This window comes from Trachemys scripta, chromosome 10 (genome assembly GCF_013100865.1).
Source record: "Trachemys scripta elegans isolate TJP31775 chromosome 10, CAS_Tse_1.0, whole genome shotgun sequence".
Taxonomy (NCBI): domain Eukaryota; kingdom Metazoa; phylum Chordata; order Testudines; family Emydidae; genus Trachemys; species Trachemys scripta.
Genome location: NC_048307.1, coordinates 77,612,828 through 77,632,393, shown reverse-complemented (window position 1 = coordinate 77,632,393; position 19,566 = coordinate 77,612,828). Strand labels below are relative to the sequence as shown.

Genomic DNA, 19,566 nt, shown 5'->3' with positions numbered 1-19,566 from the left:
ACTATAATCATTCCCTACAATCCATTCATCAAAACCCAAGGACCCCACTCAAAATAGTGGGTCAGATATTGATCTCAGTTACAATGGTGTAAATCCAGATTAATTTAGTCAGATGAGATACTCCAGATTTACATCAGTGTAACTGAGATCAGAATCTGACCTATTGTGTTGAGCAAGACCCTTGGGTTTTGTGCAGTAAGGACCAGGTACTCAGGACAAATATAAATGTCTGAGCTGAGACTGTATTGAGTGGGGAAAAGAGATTTGGGGAAGAAACGTTCTTTTAGCAATTTCTATTTCAAACACTTGGCTGGTGCGCATCTCAGAGGGCACATGGGAACCCAGAACCCCTTACTGGCTGGAACCAACTGGAGCAAAGCCCTAGTAGGAAACACTTTGGCAAAATGTGATGTTAAAAATATTCCTGCTGTCAAATAATGTCATTAATGATAAAGCACATTTGAAAAATTACCTATAGCCACCTGTCATCCCAGGCAATCAACAGTTGCCAATTTCTTTCCAGTCCTTTTCTCGGTCTATGTAATGCTGGCTGCAGGTACTCATCGCAGGGGAATGTTTAAAATTGGGGGGGGATCTATTTTCCTATTAGAATAGCATTGCTTTTATGCCAAACATTGAAATGTTTCCTACTGAAGATCAAGGGTTATTAGTCATGATTGTGGTAACAAGGGCTTTCTCATTGCAGATGAGTTATTTTGGCAGTTATTTGCAGTAAATTGTATTCTCTAAAAGAAATAAAAACACGGTGCAGTGCACTCAGAGCCATTTTTCTTTCAGCGACTACTGTGCAATCAGCCTTTCTTCTTAATTCTAGGGAAAGGCATGTTTTCTGAGTTACAGGTGTTTGGGAACATCAGAAAATCCTTCTATACTCCTTGCCCTTGATGATTAACTCACATTACATGATAAGAAGAGCAGATCAATGACAGCTGTAGTTTAGGAGGTGTATTCAAAGCTGTTGTGACTAGAGAAGCAAATTCTCCTTTTTTACAGCATTCATTACATAGTCACAGCTTGACCTGCCATCTGTTTATAATAAACCACAGACAACTTGTTAATTCTTGATAAAGGTCACAATCAAGTTCATCTTCTTATGCCTTGGGGAAAATAACTTTTCTTCTTCAATTCACATTTCTGGATAGAAAATTACAAGGGATGGACAGTAATTTAGATCCGAAGCCAAGCATCGCAGCTGGCAGTCCATTTCTGCACATACAACTAACGTCCCTGCAAAAGTGAGTGTGTGCCCATTTTTGTGCGGGCACACAAATATGGTAGTGATTGCACACAAGTTTGCATGCACAAATTGCAGTTTGCACGTGCAAAATTGTTGCACAGAAGCGGATGTTGGAAATTTGGCCAGAGGAGTGTCTGCTGCTGGTTGGCTGCCCTAAGAAGCATGCAAAATATAGAAATTGAAGTGACAGGGATGAGATGTGCTCTGTGTAGGACCCAGCTGTGGGGAGGGAATGTGGTTCTTAGCCAACTTTCCACTTCCCCAGTCCTGGGGCTGACCAGGGGCCAGATCAGCCTCCAGTGTAACATTACAAGGCCTAGTTACCAACCCCAAGGTCTACTCTAAGTTATGTTGATAGTAATAGTTCCCTACAGATTGTTCTGCTGGCCAGCAATCCGGAAGCTCAAGCCACAACCCTTCCAATCATCCGCTCACCCCCAACACCTCTCTGTGCCAGAGGGCTGGGAGCAGATGGCACAAACCTGGATGTATCAGCTTTACACCAGCCAAGGATTCCCCGACAGGAGGGGGATCCCCCACTGCAGAGTAAGTATACAAGAGGAAGGGTGCAATTCTGGCTCCTTAGGTTGAGGGAGTAGAAAGGAACCATTTTACATGGGGATGGGTTAAACCGGTCACTATTTATTCAACTTCCTTTGGGGGCGGGTTTTAGCATAAAAGAGACATGGCTCTTAGCCAGCCGTAGCTTTGCTTTTACAAAGCAGAAACCATCCCTGGCTTTGCCCGTCTGCTCTTATAGTGAAGTGGATTTTGTTTACAACACTGAATCCCCAGTGGCTTCATTGCATTGAGGCTTTTGGCGTGAAATCAGAGTTTTGCCCACAAGGATTGTTGTTTAGACATGGTGATGATCCAGGACTGTTGGTGATTTTTCTTTCTTCTTCACTGTCAGTGGAGTTGATACTGGAATTTCTTTCTACTCACTGTGCCCTGAGTTTGCTGTGTAGCCTTTTCTGGTGTTTTACCGCGTTAAGCTAACGTGAAATCCGGCATCTTGGCAGGGGATTAGACTAGGTGACCCTTGCGGTCTCTTCTAACCCTGTGGTTCTATGATTCTGTGAAATAAGCCACTCTTAGCCCAAAATAAGGGCATCTACACAGAGATTGCACCAGTTTAAAAATACATCTGTAGTTAAACTGGTACCAGTTCCTAGGTAGACGAGGCCTTTCTCTACAAATAGCTCAGTGTGGTCAAGGGAAGGAGCAACAAACTTCTTCAAGGATTTCCTTTCAAGTCTGAGTCCGCTGGGCGTGGGGGACTGATTGGCCCGCCCACTCTCCACACATCCATGCTCCTGCTGCCACTGCAAAACTGTCTTCTCAAGGGATTTGGGGTGTTTTGTAGCCAGCCCCAGGGAGGTGCTAATCTGCTTGCTCTTCAGGGGACATACATGAATGAAAGTGGATGCTCCCTGAAATGCTTGTTTTATCCAAGGCATTGCCTTTCACTAATTGCTAAAACTTGGATGTGGACTTCAAGAGCTGCTTTTGTGTGCCGGTTCCCACAATCTTCCATGAATCTGCTTGTTTCATCAGATGACATGCTGACTGATTCCTGAGCTGAGAGCTGTCTGTCAGGTAATTCCAGAGTTTACCCTGCTTTCACAAGGGTGTCATTGTCAGTGCCTGTGAGGTATTTACACCTTAGAAAAACATCCCTCAGAAATGCATGTACCATACAGTTACTGCAATCAGATAATGGGCTGAGCGAAAGTAATGTCAAATGTGACCATCCTGCTAACAAGTAGAACTGATTGCATTGTTGTAGACAAATTAGTGTATTTAAATGTAGCTTAGCATCTTTATTAGTCCAAGCAATTTCGGGTTTAAACACAAAATTGTAAGGTCTGTTCTTCCATATTATCCCAGTGGCATTCCAGCAGGGATCAGACCTCCTGGTTTGTTAACATCAGTCTTGGGAGAGCAATAGTTCTTGGAGATAAGAAATAGGTGGTATTGAAAGATAAAGGCTTTTGATACTTGTGCTGTAAAGGTGTGGCTCAAAAGAGAAAGGAAGATTGAAATTAGACGGGAAATCAAGAGATCTGGGTTGTGTTCCCACCTCTGCCACAGACTTCCTGCGTGGCCTTGGACCTCTTTGTGCCTCAGTTTCCTCCCCAGCAGGAACCGTAACACTTACCTACCTTACAAGGGTATTGTGAGGTTCTCGGATGTCATGATGATGACCACCGGAGGAGAACTAATTGATGAATGCATAAATGTATTCTGCAGTATAAAAGCTTGAGACTTGGCACACGGGACATCTGAACTTTGAAAAATTGTACAGGCAAAACGTACACATGCAAAATGGAGCCTGACGTTGTAGTGATGGCTTTGGAGCGCCTTTGAAAATGCAGCCCTCAGTGAAGTGATGCAGCAAGTCTGAATGCATTAAAAACACCTAAAGCATAAGCCTGATTTTCTTGTGTGAAATCCTGACTCCACTGTAGGCAACGGAATTTTACCATTGACTTCAAGGGGGCCAGGATTTCACCCCTTGTCTTTAAAAAGAAAATAGAAGGACAGGCGACAATAGGTATGTAGTACAAGCTAGTTCACAGGGCCCTGGTCTGGGAGTTAGGAAAGCTGAATTCTATTCCTGACTGTGCCACTGACCTAATGTGTAACCTGTGGGCAAGCCATTTCACTTCTCTCTGCTTCTTGATTCCCCTCTCACTTTTTGCATGGCTTGCCTGTTTAGACTATAAACTCTGTTGCAGAGACTTTTCTGCACAATGCATAGTACAACGGGGCCCTGATCAACAGTCAGGGTGCTGAGTCTCCCGCTTGTCATGCTGGCCATTGTTGTCTCAGAGTTTCCTTGTATTCCCCCGTCAGTGTGTCTGTATCCATCTGTTGTCTCTTGTCTTATAGTTAGATTGTAAGCACCTTAGGGAAGGAACTGTCTTCTTGCTTTTTGTTTGTACAGCACCTAACAGAGCGAGATCTGGATCCATGACTGGGACTCCTAGACACTACAAGAATACAAATAAATCATAATAATAGATGCTACTGTAATACAAATTATTATTATTACTAATAAAGTAGGATTTTGTCAGCGTGAAGGCCATAGTCATTAGTATTCCATTTGAAATGGAGCACATCCTAATGTGTTCTTGTCTAGTGGGATTCTCAGAGGTTGGCTATGATTTCCAACAATAGAATGTTGGGTTAATTGCTAAGAATAATTGTTCTAAGTAAAAGGGCTACTTCATTAAGTGCATTTTTCTTATAGAGAATTAATGACTTGGATAATGGAGTGGAGTAGGCTTATAAAAGCTGGGAGGGGTTGCTAGAACTTTGGAGGATAGTATTTGAATTCAAATCATCCTTGACAAATTGGAGAATTGATATGAAATCAATTAGATGAAATTAAATAAAGACATGTGCAAAGTACTACACTTCGGAAGGAAAAATCAAATGCACAAATACAAAATGGGAAATAACTGGATAGGCAGCAGTATTGCTGAAAACCATCTGGAGGTTAGAGTGGATCACAAATGGAATATGAGCCGGCAATTAACAGGAGAGTCATATGTAGGATACGGGAGGTAATTGTCCCAGTCTACTTGGGACTGATGAGGCCTTAGCAGGAATACTGTGTCCAGTTCTGGGCACCATGCTTTAGGAAAGATATGGATAAATTGGAGAGAGTCCAAAGAAGAGCTACCATAAAGATAAAAGGTTTAGAAAACCTGACCTATGAGGTAAAGGTTAAAACAACTGGTCATGTGTAGTCATGAGAAAAGAAGACTGAGGGGACCAGATAAGTTTTCAAATATATTAAGGGCTGTTCTAAAGCAGATGGTGATCAGTGGTTCTCCATGCTCACTTAAGGTCGGACAAGAAGTAATGGACTTAATGTGCAGCAAGGGAGAATTAGGTTAGATATTAGGACAAACTTTCTGACTATATAAGGATAGTTAAGTTCTGGAACACGCTTCCAAAGGAGCTTCTGGAATCCCCATCATTGGAGATCTTTAAAAACAAACACCTGTGAGGGAAAGTCTAGGAATATACTTGGTCCTGCCTCAGTGCAGGGAGCTGAACAAGACCTCTTGAGGTTCCTTCCATTCGTACACTCCTATGATTCTTCAAAGCCTCCACCAGAATCCGTTGATTTCTTAGGGAATTTCATCATAACTATTTTAGCTTTAAAAACAAAAAGAATATGTGGAGGATAAAAATGTGTAAGAGGCAGAGCTGCTTAATCATTGACATTCTGTTCTAATTCTTGAGTTACCCTGACATTCTGGTAAAGAATTCAGGATTATTTTTTCAATAAGAGGTATGTGCAGCAAGTAATTCACCATTTATCACTCATGGTACCCAGCCTGAGGGTAATTATGCAGATTGAAACCCCATGATAATCAGCATATCTTTGTGCTAGTCAGACAGATGTTGCACGTACAGCTATCTCCTCTAGAAACATCTGTTCGCAACTCCCTATAATTTTGTATTCTTTCTAACAGCCTTTCAGGATTTATGATGTCCAAATTGGAATTAAGGAAACAATTTTCCAGAACACCTTTAAAGACCAGTTAGCATCAAAGTGTCCGGTCATTGGTCTCACTGTGTTTACAAGGAAGGCAGTGCAAGGATTGACGGGCAGTATTTCAGTGTTGTCTAAGCTGAGCAGCTCTCCATCCAGCGGCGGCTTGCGGGTGGGGTGCGGGGGAATATCTTTGGTACATAGAGGGCGAAGATAAACAGTATCTCGCTAAGTTTAAACACACCCAGCAGAATCTTCCCTTTAAATTCTCAGTTGTTTGTAAATTGCAGTTAAGCACCATTAATTAATAGTTAAATAACTAAAGAGAGTGTTCAGACTAACCCAAGCGCCCAAGAAATTCTTTAAAAACAAGGGCTATATTCTCAGCTGGTGTAAATCAGCATTAAAGTCTTACAGATAGGGAAACTGATGGAGCAATGCCGGTTTATATCAGCCGGGGGCCTGGGCTGGGTGCAAAAACATCTCTGCAAGGAGAGCTAAGCATGCTGGAATATGGAACCATATAGGCTAGTAGGCCCATGTACCTTGCACAGTTGGGCTTCTATTACGCAGCACAAAGTTTGCAGCCATTTCTTGTAGGGTCGTGTTGTGAGGGATTGCGGGTCTCAAACCTAGGTCCGTGGGTCCTCAAGCAGTGCCCAGACCACAACCACCCCCATAGGCGCCGACTTCCCCTCTGCCGGGTGTGTGCTCAACACCCCACCCCTGCACCGCCCTCGCCCCTACCCCATTCCACCTCTTTCCCAAAGTCCCCTTCCCACCCTGCCTTTTCCTACCTCAGCCCCACCCCTTCCTGCCCCCCCTTCTCCCAAGTCCCCACCCCGCCCTGCCTCTTCTCCGCCTCCTCCCCTGAGCATTCCGCATCCCCACTCCTCTCCCTCCCTCCCGGAAAGTCCTAAGTGCTGCCAAACAGCTGTTAGGCAGCGGGGTGGAGGGGTGAAAAGCGCTGAGAAGTAGGGGGAGGAGCAGGGACGTGGCACGCTCAGGGGGGAGAAGGAGCTTGGGGGTGCTCCAGCCCCGGAGCACCCACAGAGTCGGCGCCTATGCCACCACCTCACAGCGCTCCAGAACCAGCAAGGGAGGGATTTAGCGGAACTCTGGCCAACCACAGGCTCCACTCACAAAGCTCTTGATTGGCGCAGACACCCAGCCCCACTGATTTGACCTGGATTCAGTACTTAAGCCAGGAGGCACAGGAACTTGTCTGAGCACCTGAGTGAACTGATGTACTGCTGGCTTGGCCTTGGCCCTGCTATCTGACTCTGACTCACGCTTGACCCCTGACACTGGTTCTTGATTCCACCTTGATCCTTGGCATGGCGGTCTGACTTCTGACTCCAGTCCTGGCCCTCGGTCTGACTCCAGACACTGATTCCAGCTCAATCTTTGGCACAACTGTTGACCCCCAACACCGACCCTGACTCTTGGCGCTATCCTGACTCTGGCTTTGGTTTCTGGCATCGGACCCTGACTTTGATAACTAGGCCTGCTTGCCCACATCCTGGTCTCTACATCTGTCCTTAAAAACTTACTGGTAGATCAAATCAAACCAGTCACATTTCTTCGTTTCTGTGCGCCATATTGCACACACAGCATTTTGCAGCACTGTTACTTCTCCAGAATGGACTTAAACCTGGCCTCTTTCAGCCTCTGAACTCTGAAGATAATGGGGCTTTTCAGAATGGGGAAGTCTAGTTTAATTATGCATTGAGACCTGCTGGAAGCGCTGGTCCTGTCTTGTTCTTTAGGTCATCCAGACTTCAGTTTGAAAGCACGGCTCTAGGCAGTTGAAAAAAATTCTGCCTCTCTTAAAGTTCTGAGGTACTGTCGCATCCATCCGCCATGAGCATTTTCTGTTATAATTTATTGTTTCTTCCAACTCAGTTTACTGAGTCAGAGGAGCAGACATTTCTTCTTGATTAAATTAAATCAGTCACTTGACAAAAGTTTTCAAATGAAAGATTGCTGCTAACAAGACCAGATAGGTTTTCTGATTTCTTTTCCCCCTATGAAATATTGAGAAATAGCTTACAAGATGCTTTGGGCTAATTAGATCTTATCAGCGGAAAGACAGATGTTTCATTCTTTAGTGCATAATTAATTATACAGCAGTGGAAGTTGCCCTGAAGTTTATGAACGTGCTCGCTGCTGAGTTGCTGTGAAGCTGAAGAGTTTAAATTAGCAATGTTCGTTATAAGCCTGACACTAGGGACTGTAGCAACAACTCTCATCACCTCACCCTCAACCCCCCACATTGAGGACTGTTGAAATCCAGAGAGCACAGAGCCGGCAAGACATTTGTCAATCAGCACAAATTCCCTTCCAGGAACTTGCCTCATTTTCCTTCTGACTTTTACATATGTAGGAAATAAGAACAGCCAGGGGGGGAAATACTTCCACACTTTCCTAAAATCCTGAAGTGCTTGAACTCTGGAGTCAAGATAGAAGATATTAGAGATGCCACCATGTCATACCTTGTCTAGGGTGACCAGACAGCAAGTGTGAAAAATCGGGATGGGGTGGGGGGTAATAGGAGCCTGTATAAGAAAAAGCCCCAAATATCGGGACTGTCCCTATAAAATCAGGACATCTGGTCACCCTAGGTAGTCTCCAGTAATTTTAGCAGAATTGGGAAGAAGCAGACAGTCAAATACCTCCTCTCAGTCACTCACCAGACTGCTTGAGCTGGAAAAAAATGGCTGAAGAAAAATATCAGGTAACCTACTGATCAGCCTCCTCGGGTTACTAGAGACCCCCCTACCAGATGGCTTTATTGCTAGGTTACCTCTCCCCTGATAAACCAGTTTTTCTGCTTGAGAGGCTGTCTATTGTTTAGAGCTATTCCATGTCAGTGAGAGAACACTTGTCAATGACCCTCTTTTGTTGTTCTTTTGCTGCCAGGCCTTGGAATTTCAGTCCAACATGGAGGCAAACAGACAACAGAGAAGGCAAAGCGGCTTCTCATTCAAAATGGATTTTGCAGCTTGGTAAAGTTACATACAGAGAATTAATAATCGAACGTAGAATTCATAAACTGTTCAGGCAGATTTGGTAAAATGTGACAACTTGGCTCCAGTAACTTTCAGCAGAACTGGAAAGAAGCAGATATCTTTAAACACCAGAAGCCAAGGGTGTGGGTGGTAACTAATTAATATGACTTGCTTTCAAGCCAGTCACCATCACTGATGTCATCTTGAATTATCTCATTCGGGAACAGGCCAGTCCCTTAAAAACATTGCCAACCAACTCAGTGTGTTGGCAGAATTGGTTGAGCTAGGAAGCCATGCCCTTCTGTTTGAAGAAGTACCTTTTTGAGGCAAAGCCTCTACCAGTGACACTAGAGGCATTCGTCATCCACAAAGGAGCTGTATATACGTCCAGATGAATGCATCAGGTATTCTGTCCCTGCTTTTCTCTCGATATTGGAACAAAGGCATTTTAAAGGAGAAGCATGGTCTAGTAGTAGTTAAAGGACAAAGATTCGGGAGATCTGGGTTCTGTACCTGGCTCTGCCACTGATGCAGCAAGTTTTGCAAGTCATTTCACCTCCTTTAAGCCTCAGTTTCCACATCCATGTAGACACCTGGGCATCTTGTGAGGATTAATCAGTGCTTGTAAAGCCCTTCGATCCTCAAGAAGATGCCCTACAGGTGCAAACCGTTTTGCTGATAATAATGTAATGGTCTGATGCCTACCAAAAAAATCCAGTCCAGTGTTTGCTGACAAATATTTTAAATATACTAAGCACAATTTGTCACATCTGGCCTCAGTGCCTGGAGTAGGGATTCTGCATCCCACAGGGCTTTCATCCCTGGAGCAGGGCAGACAGACTTTCCACTGCTGCTCTACTCTGGTATGACAGCATGGGGCAGGGATCTCTAGCAGGAGGGTTTCTGCCGATTGAAGTCACCTAAAAATGTGACGGGTTGGATCACAGAAACCCCCTTGGGAGCTGCCACCCGATGTGCAAAGACTACCCCTGCTTCTGTTTTCCCTGCCAGCTCAGGACTCCAGCACCCTGTCTTGCTGAGCCAGACACTCCCGTCCGGCTCCAGACACAGACCCAGGGTCTGAATCACTTGTCCCAAAGCTGCAAGTTTACCTGAAAACAGCTCGCAGTAGTGCGCTTGTCTTTAGCACTCAGATGCCCAACTCCCAATGGGGTCTAAACCCAGATAAATCCGTTTTACCCTGCATAAAGTTTATGCAGGGCAAACTCATAAATTGTTCGCCCTCTATAACACTGATAGAGAGATATGCACAGCTGTTTGCTCCCCCAGGTATTAATACATACTCTGAGTGAATTACTAAATAAAAAGTGATTTTATTAAATACAGACAGTAGGATTTAAGTGGTTCAAAGTAGTAACAGACAGAACAAAGTAAGTCACCAAGCAAAATAAAATAAAATGCGCAAATCTATGCCTAATCAAACTAAATACAGATAATCTCACCCTCAGAGAGGCTTCAGTAAGTTTTTCTCAGACTGGACATCTTCCAGGCCTGGGCACAATCCTTTCCCCTGGTACAGCTCTTGTTGCAGCTCAGGTGGTAGCTAGGGGATTCTTCATGATGGCTTCTCACTCTCTCTTCTCTTCCCCCCTTTATATATCTTTTGCATAAGGCGGGAACTCTTTGTCTCTCTGGGTTTCCACCCCCCCTCACTGGAAAAGCACCAGGTTAAAGATGGATTCCAGTTCAGGTGACATGATCACATGTCACTGCAAGACTTCATTACTCACTTGCCAGCACACACATATACAGGAAGACTCACAGGTAAATACAGCCATCTGCAGACAATGGGAGTCATCAAGATTCCAAACCATCATTAATGGTCCACACTTTTCACAATTACAATAGGCCCTCAGAGTTACATTTTATATTTCTAGTTTTAGATACAAGAGTGGTACATTTATACAAATCAGATGATCATACTCAGTAGATTATAAGCTTTGTAATGATACCTTACAAGAGACCTTTTGCATGAAGCATATCCCAGTTACGTTACATTCACTTATTACCGTATTTCCTCTAAAACCAGCTCAGTTACATTATATTGACTTATTATCAAGTTTTTATAAAACCATATAGACTGCACAACGTCACACAGGGCAGACAGACTTTCCACTGCTGCTCTACTCTGGTATGACAGCATGGGGCAGGGATCTCTAGCAGGAGGGTTTCTGCCGATTGAAGTCACCTAAAACAGGATTGGGGACTTCAACAGCAGAGTCCAGGGAAGGGGTAGGGACGGTTTTATGGCCTGCAGCATGCAGGGGGTCAGACCAGATGATCATAATGGTCCCTTCTGACCTTAAAGTCTATGAGTCTATGAGTCTATGATAGGGAAGCAGCATGCACAATGGAGCTGCACCAGGTGAAGCTGCATTAGAGGAAGAGCTGACCCCATACACCCCCAGCAGCTCAGGCCACACCCTCTCTGGAGCGAGTTTTGCTGCATTGGCTGCCGGTGACTCTCCCATTGGAGAGGAGGTTGCAGCCACCTTCCTCCACTGGAACTTGCCGTGCCCAGCGTAGACTTTACCTCTCTGGGGGCCCTGTACCAGGGTCTGTGCTGGCAGAACCTGCAGTGAGTCTGGCCCACAGAATTGTTCCAGCCATGTGTTTAGTTATGTGCTTCCCCAGCATAGGAGAGGGAGCAGAGGTGCTGTGGCAATGGGTATACTTACCCAGAAGCAGAAGGGAAGCCAGGAGTAGTTATGGGAAGTTTCACTTTGAGTTTGATTTCTCTGCTATTTTTAACAGTCATCTCTTCTGAATGCAGTACAGCAGAGTAACCAATCCCCCCCTTTTATGTCATTTGTATCTATTCCTATTTCCGATTGAAATTCCTTTGTAAAGAGACTATCCAAGTATAGAGTTGAAAATTTCTTCTTAAAATAAGCCAGATGTCCAACCCTACTTTAACTGCCAAGCCCGAAGAGTTCAAGAAAGATGTTAAAATCTGTCTTCCTGGCTGTGAAAGACTAATTGCATAGCATAGGTGATGATCCCAGTCTCCCAGGAGTAGGAATCAAACTGCTTAGGGCAAAAACTCTGCTGTTATTTGTCTAAGGAGTGGAGTTGGCAATGTCTGTGGAAAAAGTTTCATGGCCTGCCCTCCTTGCTGGCTAACAGATTCAGACAGAAACACACACACACTCATGAACATTTGTAACTCAGTGACTGAAAATATTAACACACTTTATCCGAAAAATCCATTTTGTGTAGGAATATTAAAAAACATAGCAAGCAAAAAAAAAAAAAAGACTCTCACAGAAAGAGACGCAGGACTGAGAGCCATGGAGCTGCCATGTTCTTCTCCTGACACAGAACTCCGTGGCTTTGGATACGTCATTTTAATCTCTATGTATCTCAACCTCTCCATCTGTCCAAGGGAGGTATATTATTCACTTACCTCCCAGGAGTGTTGTGAGAATTAATTTTAATGTTTGTAAAGCACCTTGAAGATTACAGTTGCTACCCATGTCCTATTGATTATTCTTGTATTTCATTGGATGAGTGGAAAGGACCATCCAGGTGAATCTGTACTGGATTTTAATTCTCCAAGCTCTACGAATGCAAATAAGCCAGTAACGTTATACTACCAGCCTCCACATCAGGAGAATGTGATGAAAACGTTGGGAGAGATCAAAATGGCAACCAAATTTAATGAAACCTTTGCCATTTGAGACACCAGCTCCCTGCATATAAACTGGTCAAATGTTACAGTGGGCCACAGTCTGACACCTTAAATGGTTCCTTCTTGAAACAACCAAGGCTGGGAGGGGCTATTCTTCACTTAGTCCTAAGTAACATGCAGGAGATGGTACAAAAAGTAACTATGGTGGCGTCATCAAGAAATAGTGGCCATATTATATTTTCTCACTGTTTCCTTGTACTCCCCCATCCATCTGTCTTCATCCATCTGTTTAAAACCCTTACCTGTGGCATGGATGCTACTTTCAGGAAGCAATAATAGAGTCTCAGAAGGCATGCATTCCTCAGAACACAAAGGGACCAGGAAGGCAAAGAATAAACCAATGGGGCTAAATAGTAAAGGCCAAGAGGTTATTCAAGCCAAACAGAGATCCTTCAGAAAATCCAGCCCTAGTGAAGTCAGTAAATAGGAGTGTGAAATATGGCAGGCAGTACATTAGGAGGAAGTGAGAAGGCTAATAGGGAATTTGAAGAGCAAATGTAACTAATGGCGTAAAAACAAGTATCAAGGAATTCTGTGATTATATCAGCAGCAGGAAACCTCTATGAGAAGCAGTGCTTCCGCTGGGCCACCACAGGGAGCAATTAAAGACTATAAGGACATTGCTACGAATCTAAATGATTCTTCATAGCCTTCACCACAGAGGATGCTGGGGAAAGACCTACCCCAGACCTACTCTTTCCTGGAAATAAAGATAAGGACTTTACATCACTGTGATACCTGAGTGCAGAGCAATTTAGAAGAACTGTTTCACCATCCCTATTTTCCATGGTTCTAATAATTTGAAGCGAGGTGGCATCTAGCCCTTCATTGGTCAGCAAGGAAGGGAAAGACTGCAAGGAGGCTTCCCTCCAAAACCTCTTTGCACTCCTATGCGGGGACCAAGCCACGCTCTTTTCGCTGTGTATTCACTGAGCAGAAGCACCTGAGGTTTCTAGCAATACAGGGAGGGCAAGAAGCCTGTGGCTTGGCTCTGCTCTTCTGCAGCAGGCAGAAGAGCTGGGGAACCAGTAGTGTCCCCTTTCCAAGGTGTAGCAGTGGCATACCACAGCAATAGGGTATCATGCATGATGCCTTCAGGAGCTCCCACTGGCCAATGCACCACAGCACTGCCCCTATTGTTGTGGCTTAAAGCAACGGTTTGGTTTTTGATGGTACTTCCATCTTATCTGCCAGACAATCTCTCTATCTATCCATCTTTATCCCACCTGAAGTGTATCCTTTTGCTTTTAAATGTTGGGTTTAATCAGTAAAGATTATCACCCTGAGACTGGCGGTGCTTGGCCAGGGATAGCTATGCTACCCCAACAGTGCTCAGGAAAGCCAGAGGGGAATCATAGAATATCAGGGTTGGAAGGGACCTCAGGAGGTCATCTAGTCCAACCCCCTGCTCAAAGCAGGACCAATTCCCAACTAAATCATCCCAGCCAGGGCTTTTTCAAGCCTGACCTTAAAAATCTCTAAGGAAGGAGATTCCACCACCTCAATACACTCTTTGCCATATCAGCCCAACATCATTTCGGATGCCTCCCTCCTCCGTTTTGTTTGTGTGTGGCACTAGCAGGCATAGGCACCCTGCCAAAGTCTTGCAACCCATTGTTTCTTTATTTTCAATACAAGGTTCTTTTATTAACTCCAGCTGGGGCGCTGCACTCTGCTTGCCGCGTTCACTTTATTAAAGTTGAGCAGCTTGCAAGTAGGGCATCGTAAATCATGAGTGTGGGGCAGGAGGTGGGGGGGACTCCAATTGTATGGCAACAAAGAAAGCGCATAAACAGGCCTGGCCTCCTGGCAAATAAAAGCCAAGCTAATGGAGAGCAATTTCCAATTGACCCCTGGAAGCCAGGTGAGAGCCAAAGGGACTTGCAGGAATAGAGGCGGCTGAATACTTGGATACCTGATGTTTCCTCCTGTATATTGAAACGCCGCCTTCTCTGTTTCCCCTGTAGTCTTTGTATGTGGGAGGAAAGGGACTGACCTTTGAGTACTTGAGTTGCCCACCTCTCTTGTTTAATACCGCCATACCACCTGCGAGAGCATGATCTCCAGTGCAGGAACTTTGATAGACTGTCAGTGTTGTGGAGAGGTCACCCTTAGGAACTCAGCCAGTGGGGTTCCATTGGAGCCGCTGGGTCTCTTGGGATGCCTCATGGAAAGTGAAGTAGGATTCCATGCAATGGAGAAGCTAATGCAGCCTCGGGCAATATACATTTTCCATGTATGCCCTTGAGTGGCTGGTGAGGTGAACTACGTCCACTTTCTGCCCCTCCCCGCCTGCCCTTTCACCCAGATTCCAAAAGGTTAGGCTATGTCTACACTACAGTTAGGAGCAAGCCTCCCTGCCCAGGTAGACAGACTCATGCTATCTCCGCTCGAGGTAGAGCAGACATTGCGGCTGAGGTGCCAGCTCGGTCTCTCGTTCCCACCCGAGCCCCTGGGTCTGAGTTCGGGTGGCTAACATGAGCCTCCACCGGAGACGCAACATCCACACTGCTGTTTTTAGCAAGCTAGTGCGAGCCGGTGTGCCCAAGCTAGGAGGCGCGTACCCTCAGAAGGTACGTCTACACAGCCTCAGAAGGTACGTCTACACAGCCCACCGAAGTGAGTCTCCCAGCCCGGGTCAACAAAATCAGGGTAGTGGTGCTTGCTATAGCACTCTATACATAGCCGCCTGTTGCAGCTCAGCCTGGAAGCTCAGGTGCTGAAGCCCACCCCGCTAGCCAGGCTTCAGAGCCTGAGCTGCAACTCCAAAGCACTGTCCACCGTTATTTTAGAGCACCAAGTGCCACTACCCCAAGTCTGTTGACTCGGGATGGGAGGCCTGCTCCATGGGCTTTGCAGATGGACCCAGAGAGACACAAGGAGGAAGTAGGGGGGGAGGAAGGGTGCCACAAAGGCAGCTGCCTTCCACCTTACCACATAGCCAGATGCTTCTCTTTGCACATAGGTCTAGGGGGTATATCCAGCCTGGAGACTCAGCAGGGGCAAATACGGTAGCTGAAGGACATTACACCGGCGGTTGTTGAGTCTCTCATGAGGAATTTTGCTACAGGTTCACTGTGCCCTTCGCTCCAGTCCCCGATTTTGTGGTCGGTATGTCTTTCCAAGCCACAGGGGCTGGCCTGTGACTCACTAAGGCAGTGGTTCTCAACCTGCGGCCTAATCCACACACAGCAGCAACCCATGTGACATCCTCAGGGCCCTACAGGTAGTATCTATATTGCGTGGATGTGGCCAACACAACACATACACAGCTACATGTGCGACCCACAGTGGTAAATAGGTTGAGAACCACTGCACTAAGATGTCCCTCTCTTCTCCAGTGCTCCTCAACCTGCGGGAAGGGCCTCCAGTCACGTGTGGTGCAGTGTATGCACAAAGTCACCGGCCGCCATGGCAACGAGTGCCCTGTCCTATCCAAGCCAGCAGCCTACAGGCAGTGTCACCAAGAGGTCTGCAATGAGAAGATAAATGTCAACACAATTACCTCGCCCAGACTTGGTGAGTGGGTGGATGCAGAGCTACAATTCTTGGGGAGGTTAAATAATCAGCCTGAAGCCATCAAACACCAGAGCATATATCCTGCCCAGGTATCTGGGAAACACAGTCCTTATGCTGAATGTTACAGAAACGAGGTTCCCGATGGCTCATCAGAGACAGAAGCATGGCGACCATCAGAATCTCTGGGTAATTAATGTTCCAGAGTAAAGAGATGCTTTATTCTTCATAGATCCACTCTGCCTGAGATCTCTACCAAGCTAGAATTCCTCGAGCCATGTTCCCTGAGTGATCAGTTGGAGCAGGCAGGCATATCCGCGGGTCAGAGAGAAGGGGGTTGGAAGTTTTGCGTGAGGGCATACACCCGCACTCAGTCATCATTCCACGCTTCAAACACCTTGTCCCATGATGGGTAAAATGGGGTAAGCAGAGAATGTTAGTGACTTGGGTTGCATTTTGCTTGGTTAATAAGATTGGGGAAATGAATTGAAATGGAAAAGCCTGGCCACTTAGGAATCTGGGGCAAAATCAATACTTGGTCCTGCTAGTGAAGGCAGAGGGCTGGACTCAATGACCTTTCAGGGTCCCTTCCAGTTCTAGGAGATAGGATATCTCTGTTTAATTTATTATTTAGAAAAATACTCCAGTACGCTACAGAAACCATCCAGAATTAGATTGTAAGCACCTTGGGGCAGGGACTGTCTTTTTGTTCTGGGTTTGTACAGCACCTAGCACCGTGGGGTCCTGGTCCGGGACCGAGACTCCTAGGAGCTACAGTAATACAAATAATAAATAATGGGGCTGTTTAATTGCGGTGTAGGCATTCATGCTTGGGCGGGAGCCTGGGCTCTGGGCCCCTCCCCGCTCACGGGGACCAAAGCCGTTGAGTCTGGACGCCTACATCAACAGCCTGGTAACCCTAGCCTCATGTGCCAATTAAACACCCCTGGTTGGCCCATGTCAGCTGAGGGTGTTTAATTGCTGTGTAGACACACCCGAAGTGACTTAGGAACTTGAGTCCGATTTTCAAAAATGACTCAGGCATTCAGGAGCCTACGCCTCATTGCTTTTGAATGAGATTACAGCTCCTAAGTGTCTATGTCACGTTTGAAACCCCCCAAACCACTTAAACCCAACTCTTCAATGGTATTTAGGTATCTAGCTCCCATTGATGTCAGTGGAAATTAGGGTCCTCAGTACCTTTGAGGATCTGGGCCTTGGGCACTTTTGAAAATATTACTCCATGACTGTAGAATATTGCAATATTTATCCTAAAAAGGGAAGCTGCACCCACCCATAATTGCGAGTCATGACTGCGAGTGACTCCAGTATCCCATTTTTCACTTTCTATGAGTCTGGCTTGTTAATATGGAGATATACCTATCTCATAGAGCTGGAAGAGACCCCAAAAGGTCATCAAGTCCAGCCCCCTGCCTTCACTAGCAGGACCAAGTACTGATTTTGCCCCAGATCCCTAAGCGGCCCCCTCAAGGATTGAGCTCACAACCCTGGGTTTAGCAGGCCAATGCACAAACCACTGAGCAATCCCTCCCCACGTTGATTTTGGATTGGTCTTTTCCCCCTCTGCCCAGGATGTTCTAACCACACTGGGCAGGTTGCTTCATGATTTTTCCATTACAGGGTTTCTTTCCCCTTTTGCTGCAGTATCTAGTACTGGGCACTGTCAAAAGGGCCCCATTCAGCAAAGCACTGAGCACATACCTCACTTTACACACGTGTTTAGCCCCATTGACATCCTAGGGACTACTCACCTGCTTAAAGTTAAGCATGTGCTGTGTGCACTTTGTTGAATCAGGGCCAGAAATAGGACACTAACAGATGATCTGATCCAGTGTGAGAATTCCTCAGGGCCTTCAAGCATATGCCCATCTGTTGCTTGCCCAGCCTTGCAACATTCTTCTTCATGATAGTTCTTTCCATTGTGTTTGTCAGACAAGTCACTACCAACTTGTTGCCCTGATCCTTTCGGCAGCAACTCTACTTCGAGCATAACGCATGCCACCCAAATCCCAGTGTTGACTAAGATTAGCCATCTCTCCCTCATCCGGTGCTCTGGTTATTTTGGTCACACATGGGATGCTCTCCTCTAACATGCTGGCTTCTTCTTTCTATTTCTGTCTGAAGCTGCTCTCACATATAAGTGTACAGGGGACCAGTGGACAGTGTACTGCAGGGTGATCCGTGAGAAGAACCTGTGCCAAGACATGAGATGGTATCAGCGCTGCTGCCAGACATGCAGAGACTTTTACGCAAACAAGATGCAGCAGAAGAGTTAATGAATTGGTGCTGCTGCTTAGGGTATTACAGCTATTTCTATGTAAATCACGAACGAGCAGCTCTGAGTACTGGAACTTAATGAGTTGCTACGATGTGGTGGATTCCAAAGCATACCTAATAAGACTTGAAACTAATTCTGCAGACTGGATGTACCAAAATAATCCACTCATCCACCTTAAAAAAGAGTCATCTCAAGGAGCCAATCATGTAGAATTTTATTGTGTTTTGACATCATTACATTTTTCATTAATGCTTTTTACTTTAATATATTATTACCAGCCACTGGATGGCTTGCTACCATTTAAAAAGAAAAAAAAAAGACAAGAGTTGCAACGTGATTAAATTGACTAAAGTCATGTGTACCTCAGTGGGAGAAAGCCTCTGGCAAATAACTCAGCAAACGTGCAGACATTACTTAATGCTTCAACCTTGGCTTCCATCTGATGCTCTTAATTCCCAACAGTCAGCATGCTGTGGGGTGGGCTTGGAGGGACACACACAAATGAAATGCTTAATTTAAAAGGGGGATTTGCTATAAAAGCTTGTGAAAACGGATAGCAGAGGATGGATGTCTGAAATTTCTGCAGAAAGCTCAGCACAGTTTTATCCAACATTCCATTTAATGTAATTTAAAAAAAAAACACTAATTGGGAATTCCTTCTCCTGTCTGGTTCTGAAAACATATCCCCCTCTCTCTATTTAAAAACACATGTGTTTTCTTTTATGATGCCTTATTCTCCTCAACGAGTTTAAAGAAATGGAAGCTAATTAACCCAGGAGCAGACAGTTAATTTTAAGCCAGAACCACTTGCATGAGATGGAAGTAGCAGGAAATCATTTCAATATATACGGTTTGTTGGGGAGGGGTTGTTTAACCTCATCTTTCCAATTTTTGGAATTCAATCTGATAATGAGACTGAATGCTATTTCTTAAGGGTATTGTGAAACCAACTAGGGTTGGCACATACCCGAAACAGAGACCAGAACAGCATTTGCAGGAAGGGTAACTTAGAGACCAAGCAGATCTTTCCCCTCTCTAGGGGCTGGTCTACACTGGGGGGGGGGATCGGTCTAAGATACGCAACTTCAGCTACATGAATAGCGTAGCTGAAGTCGAAGTATCTTAGATCAATTTACTTCGGGTCCTCACGGCGCGGGATCGATGGCCGCAGCTCCCCCGTCGACTCCACTACCGCTGCTCGCTCCGGTGGAGTTCCGGAGTTGACGGGGATTGATATATCGCATCTTAACGAGACGC

At 45.4% G+C, this 19,566-nt stretch overlaps 1 protein-coding gene across 1 annotated transcript in view; it reads left to right on the top strand.

Annotated features, from left to right (window-relative positions):
- Window positions 1-19,408, top strand: part of ADAMTS17 (ADAM metallopeptidase with thrombospondin type 1 motif 17) — a gene marked incomplete in the record, with an annotated part of 265,113 nt that extends 245,705 nt beyond the window's left edge. Inside the window, 2 exon segments of the mRNA XM_034784572.1 lie at window positions 15,836-16,013; window positions 18,156-19,408. Of these exon segments, the coding sequence (XP_034640463.1) occupies window positions 15,836-16,013; window positions 18,156-18,307 (330 nt within the window).
- Window positions 19,409-19,566: the final 158 nt, after the last annotated feature.